Below are 17,083 nucleotides of genomic sequence, written 5' to 3'. Positions count from 1 at the left end.
TTTTTCCTAGCCACCGTGCTTCTACACCTTCATTGCTTGCTGTTTGGGGTTTTAGGCTGGGTGTCTGTACAGCACTTTGTGACATCGGCTGATGTAAAAAGGGCTTTATAAATACATTTGATTGATTGATTTGATTGAAGTAGTGACGTGCAACATACACCTTGTTTCCTGAAACTAGTCACATATTTGATATTTCCAAAATGCTAATTTGAATGGTGTAAAGCGAAAGGGAGAGAGGGAGAGAGAGAGCAATACAGAGAGAGAGAGCGTCCCAAAAATATTTGAGGTGAAAAGCTCCAGAGTTTTACTGTATATTAATATATGACCAGCAGGATACATCATTAACAATGTGCTATCCTCTACAGAGACAGGCAGAGGGAAGGAGATAGAGAAGCTCAGTTTTACTCCCCTTTCATCCCTCTCTCTCTTTTGTCCTTTTCTGGTGAGAAGATTAGAGCTGCCACACGTCCATAATGATCTCATTTGTTGGCGGGGGTGAATCACACAGTCCCCAGTGTGCTTCCTCACACTCACCTCCTCCCCAGTCCTAGCAGACCTTGTTAATCACATGCCCTACAAAGACCTAGCATTGGCCGTGTTCATCCACTGCCACCGCAACCCGGTCCACGATCCATGCACAGGTCACTGAAGCATCATTTAGCTCTTCTAATTTCTTCTGCTTGCTGTTTCGTCTCATAATGTTGAATAGGAGAGGAGTGAAAGCTTCAGTAAAAGTAGTACAAGAAATTGGTGGCTGATTGGAGCCCAGGGTGGAGGGAGAGAGAGGGAGAGAGGACCCTGTGCTCCCAGTCAGAGAGCCTGTTATATGTCTTTGTTAGCTCCCGCTACTCTGGCACAGAGCAAACTAATTACCTCATGTTTATATCATCCTAATTAGTGCACACTCTAACAGGCTAATTACACAGTGTCGCAAACTCTCAAAAATGTTCCTGTAAAGTAGAAGACTGTCTAAGAAGTGTTGACATTTTGGAGTGAGGAATCTCTAAACTGTACTTTGTTTGTGATGAATACGTCTTTGTGCTCTGTTTTTATCACTTACATCATAGCTACAGGTGTAGAATCTTAATTTGAGCCAGATTGCTACAGCAGAAAAATTATCCTGCAGAATAATTATGTGGATTATAATGAATGGACATTTTTGTAGGGGTTGATACATTTTTCGTAAGGGAAAATCAAATCTGAAATGTCAAAGTGTAAAGTACAATCTTCAGACACCTTTTTAAACCTCAAATACACTACAAATATGAAATGTCCTGCATTGCAGGAAAGTTATCCAACAACAAGGTGAGAAAATTAAGATCCTACATCTGTAACACAGCTAACACCCATGGCATGGTATGGAAATTAAATAAACGATGGCGCCGGAGGGGAGGGCTGCCGTCTTATCGGCTCTTAACCAACCATGCTATTTTGTTTGTTTTTTCGCGTTGTTCGTAACTTGTTTTGTACATAATTTTATTGCTACCGCCTCTTATGACCGAAAAGAGCTTCTGGACATCAGAACTGCGAATGCTCACCTCTAACTGGACGAAGAGTTCTTCTTCAACAAGTCGGACGGGAGGGATATACTACTACAGACACCCGACCAGGCTCAGATCCCCGTCATTCGCTGGAGAAGGAAACTGAGATTTTGTGGGAAAAGATCAGGGTGCCTTGCGAGGATCAGGTGACGAGTGGCTAATCTGCCCCTGCCTTCCGTCCTGCTAGCTAATGTTCAATCACTGGAAAATAAATGGGACAAACTGACAGTACATATATCCTACCAACGGGACATTAAAAACTGTAATATCTTATGTTTCACCGAGTAGTGGCTGAACGACGACATGAAGAACATAAAGCTGAAGGGTTATACACTATCGGTAGAACTGCAGCCTCTGGTAAGACACAGGGCGGGTGCCTATGCATACAGTTGAAGTCGGAAGTTTACATACATTTAGGTTGGAGTCATTAAAACTCGTTTTGCAACCACTCCACAAATTTCCTGTTAACAAACTATAGTTATGGCAAGTCGGTTAGGACATCTACTGTGTGCATGACACAAGTAATTTTTCCAACAATTGTTTACAGACAGATTATTTCACTTATAATTCACTGTATCACAATTCCAGTGGGTCAGAAGTTTACATACACTAAGTTGACTGTGCCTTTAAACAGCTTGGAAAATTCCATAAAATGATGTTATGGCTTTAGAAGCTTCTGATAGGCTAATTGACATCATTTGAGTCAATTGGAGGTGTACGTGTGGATGTATTTCAATGCCTACCATCAAACTCAGTGCCTCTTTGCTTGACATCATGGGAAAATCTAAATAAATCAGCCAAGACCTCAGAAAATAAATTGTAGACCTCCACAAGTCGGGTTCATCCTTGGTAGCTATTTCCAAACACCTGAATGTACCACGTTCATCTGTACAAACAATAGTACACAGGTATAAACACCATGGGACCACGCAGCCATCATACCGCTCAAGAAGGAGACTTGTTCTGTCTCCTAGAGATGAATGTACATTGGTGCGAAAAGTGCAAATCAATCCCAGAACAACAGCAAAGGACCTTGTGAAGATGCTGGAGGAAACAGGTACAAAAGTATCTACAGTATATCCACAGTAAAACGAGTCCTATATCGACATAATCTGAAAGGCCGCTCAGCAAGGAAGAAGCCACTGCTCCATATCCGCCATAATAAAGCCAGACTACGGTTTGCAACTGCACATGGGGACAAAGATCGTACTTTTTGGAGAAATGTCCTCTGGTCTGATGAAACAAAAATAGAACTGTTTGGCCATAATGACCATCATTATGTTTGGAGGAAAAATGGGGAGGATTGCATGTCCTAACCGACTTGCCATAACTATAGTTTGTTAACAAGAAATTTGTGGAGTGGTTGCAAAACGAGTTTTAATGACTCCAACCTAAATTTATGTAAACTTCCGACTTCAACTGTATGTCTGAATTCAATAATGGGAAGGCTATTTTACAAGAACCCCCATTGAGTTATCTGTCTCTATTGCATAAGTAACATTTCTGTCACATGTTTGCTTCAGTGAATTTATTTGTTATAGTGTCCTGAGGTAAAGGTTGTCTCTGTGAATGTCTGTCGTCAAAGTCTCTCTATGTGTGTGTGTGTCCCTCTGGCTGTAGGAGGTGTGTTAAAGTTGAACTTGCATGAAGTTCTAAGATTAACTCGGTGCACCGTTAGATCCCCCACCTGAGAGACTAAAATGGCATATATTATATTATTAATTTCAGCGGGAGATGAGTGAGTTGTGTCTGGCTGTTTGATAACAGGCTTAATCAAAGTTGGGCTCAGGGCGTACTATAGATGTAGCCTTACGTCAAAGGGAGACAGGATCTGACACTCACACACAGTTATCTAAACTGTGGCACCAAAACGCTTCACCTTCATAATTCCATGCAGATTCTAAGAGGTCCAGAAATTGCTTAGGACTGCAAAATCCAAAGTGTCTCAGTACATGTACATTATTAACACTGGATTTACCTGGAGCCAAGCCCACAAAAGAAGATTTTTTTAAAGGCTAAAATGCAATACTAGTGGTTTTCAGGAGGGAAAGGCAAAGAGGCAACCTTGGTAAGTCTACTGCCACTGTTCGGGTTTAAGATTAATTGACAGCTTGTGGCTCTGGAGTTAGAGTAAGTGTGGAGATTCCATTACCTAAATACAAGCTGGAGTGGAGCTCAGTGAATTTCATTGGCATTCAAAACACTCCAGGACGAATGAAGATCTTTTTTTTACCAGGTTAATGGACATTTAACCCAAGGGAGAAAACACATGTGTGACTCGTTTCAGAAAACTAGGCGTATGTCGCGGGTCACTACTTCACACAGAGACATTTGAAGTTAGGTTAAAGTTTTTTTATCAAAATGCGTTTTTGGCAGAAATGCCTTCTGGAACATGTGAACATTCATGTACCTTAATAACAGACTTGTATGCCATCTGTAAATACGAATACAATTGTTAAATTACGAGCCTAGTTGGTTTAGCCAAAGAAAAAGTAAGGAACCTTCCCGCTAGCCATTATTGGCTGAGATACTGAGTGGGCTGGACATGCTGAGAGATGAGTTCGGATTGGTCTGCTAGCTGGCTAACATTGAACCTGGTTGGTTAGCTACCTGCAGATTCATGCAGGGTAGTGTGGGTAAGGTGAGTAAAATGGTCAGTGAACGGTTCTCTCACGTTAGCCAGTTAGCTTCAGTGCTTGACTGTTGTTGTTAGGACAGAGTGCTCGGATCAACCGTTAAAGTGATGGGTGGGGCTAAAGCTTAAGAGGTTGTGAATGATGCTGAATGGGTATAGACAAAGAAGAGCTCTCCAGTAGGTACCAAAACATTCAAAGACCATTTTCTCAAAAGTGAAGTTACAAGTTTATCAACTTTCACAGCAGAATTACTTTCCCATTGTTCCTCAAATGCAGTGTATGAAATACCATTTTCTAGCTCTGTGTCTCTTCTTTTATCCAAAGTAAAAAACACCATTTCAAATTTTGCTACATAAGACTGAATCAAGGCGGTCGTCACATCTGTGGTGTGGAGGAGCAACATGGGTTAATTCATTCCCATATCTGCAGACTGCTAGCTGAGATGTGTCATGTAATTACAGATGTCTTTCACAGGGGGAAACATCATGTAGCCTAATACAGTAGGTCTGCACCAGAGCGTTTTTTTACATTGAGGCCTTTATCGAACAAGAGGGTAATGGAGATAATGATCATTGCGCACAATACACATTACCATTAGTATTCAGAAAGGATTTTAAAATTTTGTTTAAGGTAAAATGTAAGCAAGGTGAATTGAACAGAATAGAATAATTTGATTGAATTGCCGAAACTTCAATTAACATTTTTGAAAATGAACATGGATGACGAGTCAGTATTTAAATTTTGTGGAGTCTCATAGTTCTGTCTCTATCATTAAGCGAAGCCACTCCATTTCAAACTTCTAAACCGTCCAAGCGGTGTCAATTTCATTCTCTGCTTAATCGCTTATCCTAATTTGCTTTGCCTGCATTGTCATGGCTGCAGTGTGTCATGATCAGAATAACCAGGAACTCTACTTAACTTTATGTTGTAACCACCACCAATGTACCATACTCACCGGCTGCTAGATTGTTTTAACTTTGGTATCTTTATCTTCCCCTCAGAGTGAATACACATGTCCCCGTCCACTACCTGGAGCTTGGCTTGGAGACGTACCCACCATTCACTAGGAGACATGTACTTTTTACCAGCCAGTTGCTAACAAGCAGAGGAATCAGGGCCTACAACACTATGGCTACCCCATTACTGTCTGTCCTGACATTACGGTGGCACTCTCTAAACATCTGCTACAGACATATGTCAAACTATACCTCAACAGGCCCATGGACAACGTAATTTGGAAGCAAGAATGACTTTCATGATTTCTACCACTCCGAATATTTATGTTTTCTTTTACAAGATCTATATACTCTTTCTGTATCTTAGGTTCTCAGCTGCCCTACAGCAGTGTTCATCCAACTATGACTAAAGTTGCTGTTAAAGCATTGGCCATGTTAACTCTTTGATTGGCCAATTAGGCTGGTCCAGATTGAGGGGGTTTGGAACACTTCACGTCTGCAGCACCTCTCTGACCGTTGGCATGGAAACTTGGGACTCTGATGGGGCGGCCTGTGCCACGATGGGCGGTATCACTCTGCTGGAGGCTGGCGAAGTGAAAATGGGCTGTGGAGCATATGGACCATTACAGTTAATGAAGGTGACTAGTGGACAGGGCGATGGCCGTCCAGACGCAGATTGTCCCTTCTTTCCCGGCTAGGAACCACAGGCTTCACAGTGAAGTGTCAGCCCAGCAACGATTTGATGATGTGCACTGAACAAGTAGCTCTGACTGCCTAGCAAAATGTAATGTGCAAACTGCTGTGTGTAATTTAAAATACATGTCCATGGTTTTTCTTTGCTGTTGAACAACCCATTATTTGCAGCTGTGGTTTCGAAAAAGATGAATCATTTCTATTCTGCCAAGATGGCTTCAAAATAATCTATGCTCTCGGCTCAGAAGTGTTCATGCGGATTTTGTTTGCTTTATAAGTTTACAGCGTGTACCTGTCTCTTGAGTAATATTTGAGTAAAGCTCTCATTGTTCATTTAGTCCCCTGGGGAGAGCTGCATTCAATAGCTGGAGGTACTTTTCTGAGAAGTCTGAGAAGTCTGAGAAGTCTGGAGAACAGCTGATCTTCCTGCCAATCACACCTGGTGGTGGAGGAACTCAGTCTATTCCCAGACACACAGACAACTGTAATTACACATCTTGGCTCAGGACAGGAAAGAAAAGAAAAAACTAAACTGAGACTCAAATTCTCAACTGTATATGACTATTTACAGTATTATTTGTTGCTACCATCTCTCTCTGACACCAAAGGCCTTTAGGGGTGGGTGTTTTGGATCTCTGTCTTGTGGGCACTGGGGAGAACTCTAGCTTTGGTGGTTCTGTCTCATTAAAAGGACCAGAGGATTTCACAGCAGAACCATTTCAAAGCGGAGTTGCCTCGGGGGATAGTCTCACTGATATGAGACTAGTGCCATAGGGTGAGAACACTATAGAGATGGATGTTCTGTATGAGACATTTTATCTGTGTGCGTGTGTGTTGGAATGATGAACGTTCCAGAGAGGTTTCCTTGAATTTCTCTGGAATCTTTGAAGATGGATGAAGCCTCAACGTTCTTATAGTACTACCATGCTCTTGTGCCAAATCAACATGCATGTCTGTGTGGGTGAGTGGGTGTATGTGTGTGTGTCTAGCGTGTCTGACTTCATTCATGAGTCTGCTTGCATTGCTTGACAGTGGTTTTGAACAAGAGATTATGTATGTGTGTCACAAATACGGTTCCTGCCACTGCTAACAAATTATGAGTAACGCTGAATACATGCTGTGTCTACATCAAAATCTCCTTTAAAGGACATGTCAAATCCCCTTTAAACGGATGTGTTGAATTTGTGTGTGTGGGTGAGTAGGTGGGTGGGTGTGTGGACAAGTGGGGACATTTCACAGGTCCCCAAAAGGAAAAATGCTATTTAGGTTTAGGGGTTAGGTTTAGGGTTAGAATTAGGGTTAGGATTAGGGTTAGAATTAGGGGTTATGAATAGCAGTTAGGTTTAGTTTTAGGGTTAGGGGTTAAGGTTAGGTTTAGGGTTAGAGGTTAGAGGTTAGGGAAAATAGGATTTTGAATGGGAATACATTTTTCGGCCCCCATTTGGATAGTAAAACCAACGTGTGTGTGTGTGTGTGTGTGTGTGTGTTTGCGTGCGTGCGTGTGTGTGTGTGTGCGCGTGTGTGGAGAGAGGACTGGGGACTCATATTCACTGCTTTCTTCATTAGTGTTCAAATGGGGTTGAGCTCGGAGGCATTTGGCATATCTCAAAACAGTATCATTGGATTTCTACATTAAAAAGAGAACTATTTTGTACTGTATATTTCTGCTTTCTCCCCATAAAGGTATTGATCATTTTATAATTAACTGTGTTATTTGTTCACTGAAAAATGTTCTGTTTTATAATGTAAATAATAACTGAATCAATGGTGAGCAATAGAAATTGGTCAAATAGAAATGGTCATTGATCCTTTTTTTCTAACATACTTTAATGAAAACCATATACATTTGTTACAAAGCTGTTCTCAAGCATATGGATTTTCAGGGTGTACACCATTTAATAAAATCAAAGAAAACGTGAGCATGAGCACAAAAACTTGAGAAAGTATCAATCGTGTTTGAATGAGCTTGTTAGTGCCATACTTGGGTCTCTGTGTGTGTGTGTGTGTGTGTGTGTGTGTGTGTGTGTGTGTGTGTGTGTGTGTGTGTGTGTGTGTGTGTGTGTGTGTGTGTGTGTGTGTGTGTGTGTGTGTGTGTGTGTGTGTGTGTGTGTGTGTGTGTGTGTGTGTGTGTCTGTCTGTGTTTATGTCCATACGCAGGTATTAAATATGTATGAAGTTGTATGATGAACTCAATGTACCTGCTAGCTACTGTACCAACAAACCAAGACATCAGCACAAGAAATGCGTGTGACTGAGACTGCAAATGACTGACTGCCACACAGTATGTGTTTATTTGTATATGTCTGGTTTGTGTTAATGCTCGATAGAGTCTGTCCTATTCCCCACACATCTCTCAGTGATGGTCCTGTCACATCACCATTATTAGTCCCATTAATTCGGAGATTGGAGTATTGATCTCTGTTCGACCGTATACTGTTCATGGTGACACTTACCACGGGCGCCGAGCCGCTGCACCGGCCCAATAATTACGCTCCATGTACCACAGCATTACTTTTCTCAAGAGGGGGCCAAGTTTGTGAATTTGCTTCTACGTTTCACTGCTCTTGGAACGTGTCAAGCTGTCAGCGCAAAGGTCCAGATGGCAAATATGCCTTGCATTCCCTGTGGCGTTCCTTACTCCCCGTCTCTCTCTCTCTCTATGGCTCTACCTCTATCTATCTCTTCCCCCTTCTTTCACTCATTTTACCCCCTCCCCCCATTTCTCTCTTTCTCTCTCTGTCTCTTTTCTTCTCCCCCCTCTTCAGTGATGGTAACACAGACAGAGTGCTGTGTTGAAGTGACTACACTGATTGAATAATGCATGAGGCTGTATAGCCCCTGTGCGGTCCAGGGTCCAGACCAGACAGTTAGCAGTCCATAACATTTCTTCCTCCGGAAAGGCCCCAGAGTGAGTATGTTCAACTATAGGAAAATACACTGGTGTGGCCTTTACTAACTCTGGTCGTGACACTGTACACAATCCAACTTGACACTGTGAAAGTACTACTCCGTCACATTTCTTTCCATGTGGGTGCAATATGGATTACATACACAATCACAGCTGAGTCAAACAAACAAACAAACAAACAAGAGAAAAAAACACAGTGGGTTCAGGCCAGTCTGTTCAGATTTTTCTTAGATTTTGCACGGGTATAGACACTCCCCTCAATCCTTGAACACAAAAAGAAACAACCTGGACCACCCTATTGACGAAGAGTTTTTCTTTATTTTTAGTATTTTTAACATTGTTGGTTAATAGTCAAGACATCAACACTATGAAATAACACATATGGAATCATGTACGAACCAAAAAAGGGTTAAACAAATCAAAATATATTTTTGATTTTAGATTAATCAAAGTAGCCACCCTTTGCCTTGATGACAGCTTTGCATACTCTTGGCATTCTCTCTATCACTCTCCTTGGTCAAATAGCCCTTACACAGCCTGGAGGTGTGTTTTCGGTCATTGTCCTGTTGAAAAACAAATGGTAGTCCCACTAAGCACAAACCAGATGGGATGGCGTATCGCTGCAGAATACTGTGGTAGCCATGCTGGTTAAGTGTGCATTGAATTCTAAATAAATCACAGACAGTGTCCCCAGAAAAGCACCCCCACACCATCACACCTCCTCCTCCATGCTTCACGGTGGAAACCACACATGCAGAAATCATCCGTTCACATACGTCTCACAAAGATACGGTGGTTGGTACCGAACATCCCCAGATTTGGACTCATCAGACCAAAGGACAGATTTCCACCGGTCTAATGTCCATTGCTCGTGTTTCTTGGCCCAAGCTAGTCTCTTCTTCTTATTGGTGTCCTTTACTAGTTGTTTCTTTGCAGCAATTTGACCATGAAGGCCTGATTCACGCAGTCTCCTCTGAACAGTTGGTGTTGAGATGTGTCTGTTACTTGAACTCTGTGAAGCATTTATTTGGGTTCCAATCTGAGGTGCAGTTAACTCTAATGATCTTATCCTGGGGCTTCCTTTCCTGTGGTGGTCCTCATGAGAGCCAGTTTCATCATAGCGCTTGATGGTTTTTGTGACTGCACTTGAAGAAAATGTCAATGTTCTTGAAATGTTCCATATTGACTGACCTTCATGTCTTAAAGTAATGATGGACTGTCATTTCTCTTTGCTTATTTGAGCTGTTCTTGCCATAATATGGTCTTGGTATTTTACCAAATAGGGCTATCTTCTTTATACCACCTCTACCTTGTCACAACACAACTGATTGGCTCAAACGCAAATTCACTTTTAACAAGGCACACCTGTTAATTGAAACGCATTCCAGGTGACTACCTCATGAAGCATGTTGAGAGAACGCCAAGAGGTGTGCAAAGCTGTCAAGGCAAAGTGTGGCTACTTTGAAAAATATCAAATAGAAAAATATATTTTGATTTGTTTAACAATTTTTTGGTTACTACATGATTCCATATGTGTTATTTCATAGTTTAGATTTCTTCACTATTTTTCTACAATGTAGAAAATAGTAAAAATAAAGAAAAACCCTGGAATGAGTAGGTGGGTCCAAACTTTTGACTGGTACTGTAGATATTTACATTTTCACACTCAGCTTTTCATAGACTTGATTTTCAAAGCACAGACTTTAATAACATGAGCATTACTGTTCATCAGAAAGACATGGACATGAACTGACAGAAAGACCGTAGCTCCTTTTTCCTGTCCATCTCTTTTACAAGAAAGCCTTTCAAGAAACAGCCCGTAACTTGGCAGTGATGCACCCAGAACAGAGTCAATGCATCACTTTGCATTAAATTACCACAGAAACAGCAGCTAACAGGGCAAATTACTCCATACATGCCTTAGGTTGCCAATGACATACATTGTGTACCGTAAAAAGGAGCTACCCAGATTCCCCTACCATAGCATATGGTTTTCTTTGCTCTCCATGTGGGTGTTTTGCAGTGGCTCCTCAGAGGAGGAAGGTGAGGACCATCCTACTCAGTGAATTTCAGAAACATTTAAAATAATGAAACATTTAAAAAGTGTAGTGTTTTATATAAAACTACACTAAATATATTCACGTCACCAAATATCTGATTAAAGCACACTGTTTTTCAATGAATGTCTACAGTAGACTCACACTCTAGGCTAGCACCATGGTGTAACCAGAGGACAGCTATTCATCATCCTCCTCTGGCTACATTGACTTCAATTGCAGAATAGCTAGCTAATGCTTAAACCAAAGTAGTGGATTTTTTCTTGAAGAACCCCTTTCATTACCCACATCAGATTCAAGCTACTTGGAAAAAACCACATCGACTGTCACGTTCTGACCATAGTTTTTTGTATTTTCTTTGTTTTAGTGTGGTCAGGGCATGAGTTGGGTGGGTATTATCTATGTTTTCTGTTTCTATGTGGGGTTTCTCGTTTGGCCTGATATGGTTCTCAATCAGAGGCAGGTGTTAGTCATTGTCTCTGATTGGGAACCATATTTAGGTAGCCTGTGTTCTATTGTGTTTTGTGGGTGGTTGTTTTCAGTCTTTGTGTGTCTGCACCAGATAGAACTGTTTCGGTTTTCACTTTTGTTGTTTTGTAATTTGTAGTGTTTGGTTTTTTGATTTTCATTAAATTAAGATGAACACTAACCACGCTGCGCTTTGGTCCCCTCCTTCCACCGACGAAAGCCGTTACATCGACCATGTAACGGACGAACATCTGCTTATTTAAACTGTGCAACACAACGAGAAGGTAAGAAGAAAGTGTCACAAGAAGCTTATCGGCAAGAGTTGGCTTTTACTTAGAAGCACAATGAGAGGGAAAGCTCAGCTAACAAGGCCAACTACAAGGAGCTTACAGAGGTAAATGCACATTACGATTCTTTACTTGCTAAGCATGTGAACGTTTCTACTTCTCTGGGATGTCGAAATCAATTCAGAATGAATTTTAATCATTCATTAAAAGTGAGATTGAAGAGAGAGTTTAACGCAGTGCATTTTTTCGCGCACTCTCAAATAGGCTTTCCACTTTCTTCCAGTATTTATTTAGCAAAGGTGATAACACAATCACTCCGGACAGACAAGCAAAAACTCATTACATGAATGTTGCAGCAGCCTAATTAAACACTAGAGATCTGACATGATGTATGGGATGAAAACGAGACGATTGTTCAGTCTGATCAACTGTAGGCTACTTTTAATAGCAGATGTATACAGCCTATGCGCCGTATCCATCTGGTCAGGCTAAACAAATTGGTAACGTTATGTATTTATAATCCATTTGTTTGTCAGGAGAAAATGTGAATGTGATTTGGTTTATATTAAAACTTGGGCTGGTTAGGCTGCCTACATCTTTTCAAGCCAAGTTTTGTGGGTGGTTGTTTTAAGTCTTTGTGTGTCTGCACCAGATAGAACTGTTTCGGTTTTCACTTTTGTTGTTTTGTATTTGAAGTGTTCTGTTTTATGATTATTATTTAATTAAGATGAACACTAACCACGCTGCGCTTTTGGCCTCTCCTTCCACCGACGAAAGCCGTTACAGAACCACCCACCAAAAAAGGACCAAGCAGCGTGGGAACAGGCAGCAGCAGCGGCAGCAGCAGCGACCTAAATCTCAGGACTCCTGGACATGGGAGGAAATATTAGACGGCAAGGGACCATGGGCACAGCCGGGTGAATATCGCCGCCCCAAGGCAGAGCTGGATGCAGCGAAAGCCGAGAGGTGGCATTATGAGGAGCTAGCTCGGCAGCGCGGCTGGAAGCCCGAGAGGCAGCCCCAAAAATGTCTTGGGGGGTGGCACACGGGGAGTGTGGCAGAGTCAGGAGTCAGACCTGAGCCAACTTCCCGTGCTTACCGTAAGGAGCCGAGGATGGAACCAGAGCAGTCGGCGAAGTTGAGGTTTGAGTCTGAGAATGTTGAGGAGTTATTGGACAGATTGGAGGAGAGTGAATGGAGGGGAGATTATGAGACATTCGAGGAGTTGTTGATGAAATTGGAGGAGAGTGAAGAGAGAGAGCTGTTGGTTTGGCGTAGTATGCACGGCATTCGCCCTGAGGAGCGTGTTAGCTGTCTGATGCCACCTGTGTCAGTTCCTAGTACTCATCCTGAAACATGTGTTAAAGTTCCGGAACAATTGATGCCGGCTATACACACCAGGTCTCCAGAGTACCTTCACAACCCGGGGTGTTCTGTTCCTGCTCCCCGCACTCGCCCAGAGGTGCGTGTTCCCAGTCCGGTACCACCAGTTCCGGCACCATGCACTAGGCCTACTGTGCGCCTCCAGAGTCCAGTATGCCCTGTTCCTGCTCCCCGCACTCGCCCTGAGGTGCGTGTTCCAAGTCCGGTACCACCAGTTCCGGCACCACGCACCAGGCCTACTGTGCGCCTCCAGGGTCCAGTATTCCCTGTTCCTGCTCCCCGCACTCGCCCTGAGGTGCGTGTTCCCAGCCCGGTACCACCAGTTCCGGCACCACGCACCAGGCCTACTGTGTGCCTCAGCAGGCCTGAGCTGCTCGTCTGTCCAGCACCGCCAGAGTCGCCCGCCAGTCAGGAGCCGCCAGAGTCGCCCGCCAGTCAGGAGCCGCCAGAGCCGCCCGCCAGTCAGGAGCCGCCAGAGCCGCCCGCCAGTCAGGAGCCGCCAGAGCCTCCCGCCAGTCAGGAGCCGCCAGAGCCTCCCGCCAGTCAGGAGCCGCCAGAGCCGCCCGCCAGTCAGGAGCCGCCAGAGCCGCCCGCCAGTCAGGAGCCGCCAGAGCCGCCCGCCAGTCAGGAGCCGCCAGAGCCGCCCGCCAGTCAGGAGCCGCCAGAGCCGCCTGCCAGTCTGGAGCTGTCCTTCAGTCCGGAGTTGCCTTTCAGTCCTGAGCTACCCCTCAGTCCTGAGCTACCCCACAGTCCTGAGCTACCCCTCAGTCCTGAGCTACCCCTCAGTCCGGAGCTGCCCTTCAGTCCTGAGCTACCCCTCAGTCCTGAGCTACCCCTCAGTCCGGAGGAGTTTTTTCAGTTTTTTCTTTACTTGCTAAGCATGTGAACGTTTCTACTTCTCTGGGATGTCGAAATCAATTCAGAATGAATTTTAATCATTCATTAAAAGTGAGATTGAAGAGAGAGTTTAACGCAGTGCATTTTTTCGCGCACTCTCAAATAGGCTTTCCACTTTCTTCCAGTATTTATTTAGCAAAGGTGATAACACAATCACTCCGGACAGACAAGCAAAAACTCATTACATGAATGTTGCAGCAGCCTAATTAAACACTAGAGATCTGACATGATGTATGGGATGAAAACGAGACGATTGTTCAGTCTGATCAACTGTAGGCTACTTTTAATAGCAGATGTATACAGCCTATGCGCCGTATCCATCTGGTCAGGCTAAACAAATTGGTAACGTTATGTATTTATAATCCATTTGTTTGTCAGGAGAAAATGTGAATGTGATTTGGTTTATATTAAAACTTGGGCTGGTTAGGCTGCCTACATCTTTTCAAGCCAAAATTATTAACTGGAATTAATCAATCAACATAATAGTGATGACATGGACTGTGAGTACATTTTTATTTAGGCCTACAGTTGCATAGGCCTGGATGATGCAAACATGCATAAAGCAAGCTCAGCCCTTTGAGTTCTATCTGTATCTAGGTAGAGGAATCCCTGTTAATCTAGTCTAAATATAATTCATACAAGTGTAAGGTTGCTGCAGTTTAACAGGGTTTTCATCCTCCCAAGGGCCAAAAGTTTTTACCAGGAGTTTTTTTTAAACCATGTGACTGGATTAGAAAACCTGATTCCATCATAGCCTATATAAAAACTTTTTACAACTGATTCATCACTGTCATACCCATTATGATCCATCATTTCCCAGGTTAGGTTACCAGATAAGAAAAAAATAATGCCCCACCACTCTGGGACCTATGGTGCCACCAGTCTACTCGCAGTTGTCAGTTATAGTCAGGTATGTGGATGATCAGGGCATTACTGAGAAACGTTTCAGGTTTGACCCAGATGCAGACAACGTCGAGTTAACAACAATTTAATAATCCAACAGGGGCAGGCAAAAGACAGGTCAAGAGCAGGCAGAGGTCAATAATCCAGAGGTGGGGCAAAGGTACAGGATGGCAGGCAGGCTCAGGGGCAGAAAGAGTGGTCAGGCAGGCGGGCTCAGAGTCAGGACAGGCAAGGGTCAAAACCAGGAGGGCGAGAAAAGAAAGACTGAGGAAAAGCAGGAGCTGAGACAAAACTGCTGGTTTACTTGACAAACAAGACGAACTGGCACAGACAGACAGAAAACACAGGTATGAATACACAGGGATAATGGGGAAGATGGGCGACAACTGGAGGGGGGTGGAGACAAGCCCAAGGACAGGTGAAACAGATCAGGGTGTGACACTACTTTGATGTGTCAAGTGGGCGAGATAAGCAGTCTGTGTTTGACATTGGAAATTCTAAGATGTCTAAGTTTAACTTCATGGAGAAACGTGTTGCCCAAACCTATCATAAAGTCCCTGCTGTAATGGAACATATCTGCTATTTGTATTTACAGCTAAGTCCCCTCCTGTTCCCTGATTAAAAGGTGATGACCACTCCACTCCACTACCATTGTCAACTTTCTCCTGACATGAACTGAAGCCATGTGCCCACTCATCCACTGGCACATTGAATGTTTCCTCTCCAAGCACTGTCAGTAGACCTGTACATTTTCTCTCATTACTGTTGTAGAGTCAATCACATAGACAAACACAATCACATTATTACACATCAATGATTTTACTCCTTGCTTGGACTAACTCATTCTTGGCTCTTTTGTCTAACTGTGTAGTGTATTATGTTATTGTTTTTTGTCTTCCCAGTCAAATCCTGTCCTGCCCTCAGTTGGAAAGTTGAGCTCTTCTTCAACACTATTTATCCATGATGAGCCTGTCCTGCACTGAAGCCTCTGAACACCTCAACTCATGCCTCATACCTTAATTCAATCACTGCTGTGATCCCTTCCCAACACCAGGTAAGTAGCCCTCTCATTCCCATTGCCCATAATATTGCACTATAAATGTCTTTATTAAATGCTTTAGGTTAAAATAATTAGTCTTTGGGCCTCCCGAGTGGCGCAGCGGTCTAAGGCACCGCATTGCAGTGCTAGAGGTGTCACTACAGACCCGGGTTCGATTCCAGGCTGTGTCACAACCGGCTGTGATCGGCGCACAATTGGCCCATTATTGTCTGGGTTAGGGGAGGGTTTGGCCGGGCGGCCTTTACTTGGCTCATCACGCTCTAGCAACTCCTTGTGGCAGGCCGGGCGCCTGCATTCAGACCTTGGTTGTCAGTTGAACGGTGTTTCCTCCGACACATTGGTGCGGGTGTGTGTTAAGAAGCGCAGACTCCCATACTCCTAAAGTGTCACCAGGCTCCACTGGTGTGTTGGTATTAAGTACAGCAGGTGAGATACTACACCCTATGCCCACATATTGCACATTGAAATGAATTCTGACCCACAAGGGACCTATTTGTCCTGTGGCCCCTGTCTAAAGTGCCCAAATCAGAGACCAAATGGCTCTGTCTCCTGGCTCTCCAGGGGCCCACAAATTAGGCTGCTGGCTTAATGTAATTGGACTGGTTTAAATGAAACTAGTGAGAACGAGCGGTTGATCCACTGCAAGCAAGTGATAACGAAGACAAATAATGTGACATGGCACCGATGGAGACCAAGTACCGCCGGTGTGAGATATACCCCTACCAGGGAGCCTGGGCCTGACAAAAAGCTTTTCGATCAACTGTGCAATCGAGCGATAGCGATTAAATCACTTTCACTAGGACGTAATCCTTGTATGACTGGTTCATCCATCTCACACTCATCCAAGTGTGTGGAAGTGCATTGTGTGTGCATGTGTGGGTGGGTGCATGTGTGTGTTTGAATGAGTGAGTGAGCACTGCCGGGCGATCCTCCAAAGCTGCGTTAGAAGGTTTTTGCTGCTCTTTGGGAAAAACAGCATATCATAAATGTGCTTTTCAAAACCCAGTCAAAATCAGGTTTTGAAAGGAGCGTGATCCTCTAGGATAAGAGTGTGGCGTCCATCTATTTATTTATCTTTTAACAAAAATACCTCATTTAATGCAAATGAAACCTACATTGTTGGCTACCTGCTGAGAAAACATGAAGAAATGTGGAATATTCTAAGAATGAAGACAAACCGTAGGAGAAGGCTACGTATTGTAATGTCCTCTATTTACCATTCTACTGGTGTACTGTCCATGCCATTTGAGAGTGAAATGCATGTCAATTTGATTTGACACACTACTGATCTTGT

The 17,083-nt window shown here is 43.4% G+C and overlaps 1 protein-coding gene and 1 pseudogene across 2 annotated transcripts in view; one reads left to right on the top strand and one right to left on the bottom strand.

Annotated features, from left to right (window-relative positions):
* LOC139552373 (leucine-rich repeat transmembrane neuronal protein 4-like) overlaps positions 1 to 7,745 on the top strand; it is a 53,819-nt gene extending 46,074 nt beyond the window's left edge. For both annotated transcript variants that reach the window (XR_011670421.1, XM_071364070.1), the window contains exon 3: positions 5,179 to 7,745. Coding sequence is in view for 1 of the 2 variants with exons in the window: in XM_071364070.1 (XP_071220171.1) it covers positions 5,179 to 5,244 (66 nt within the window). In the remaining variant the exon portion in view is untranslated. The remainder of the gene's footprint in view (positions 1 to 5,178) is intronic.
* The window catches only part of LOC139551852 (amine oxidase [flavin-containing] A-like), a 50,596-nt pseudogene continuing 39,136 nt past the window's right edge, over positions 5,624 to 17,083 (bottom strand).

Source organism: Salvelinus alpinus, chromosome 24 (genome assembly GCF_045679555.1).
Source record: "Salvelinus alpinus chromosome 24, SLU_Salpinus.1, whole genome shotgun sequence".
NCBI lineage: Eukaryota > Metazoa > Chordata > Actinopteri > Salmoniformes > Salmonidae > Salvelinus > Salvelinus alpinus.
This window is presented reverse-complemented; position numbering and strand designations above follow the sequence as displayed.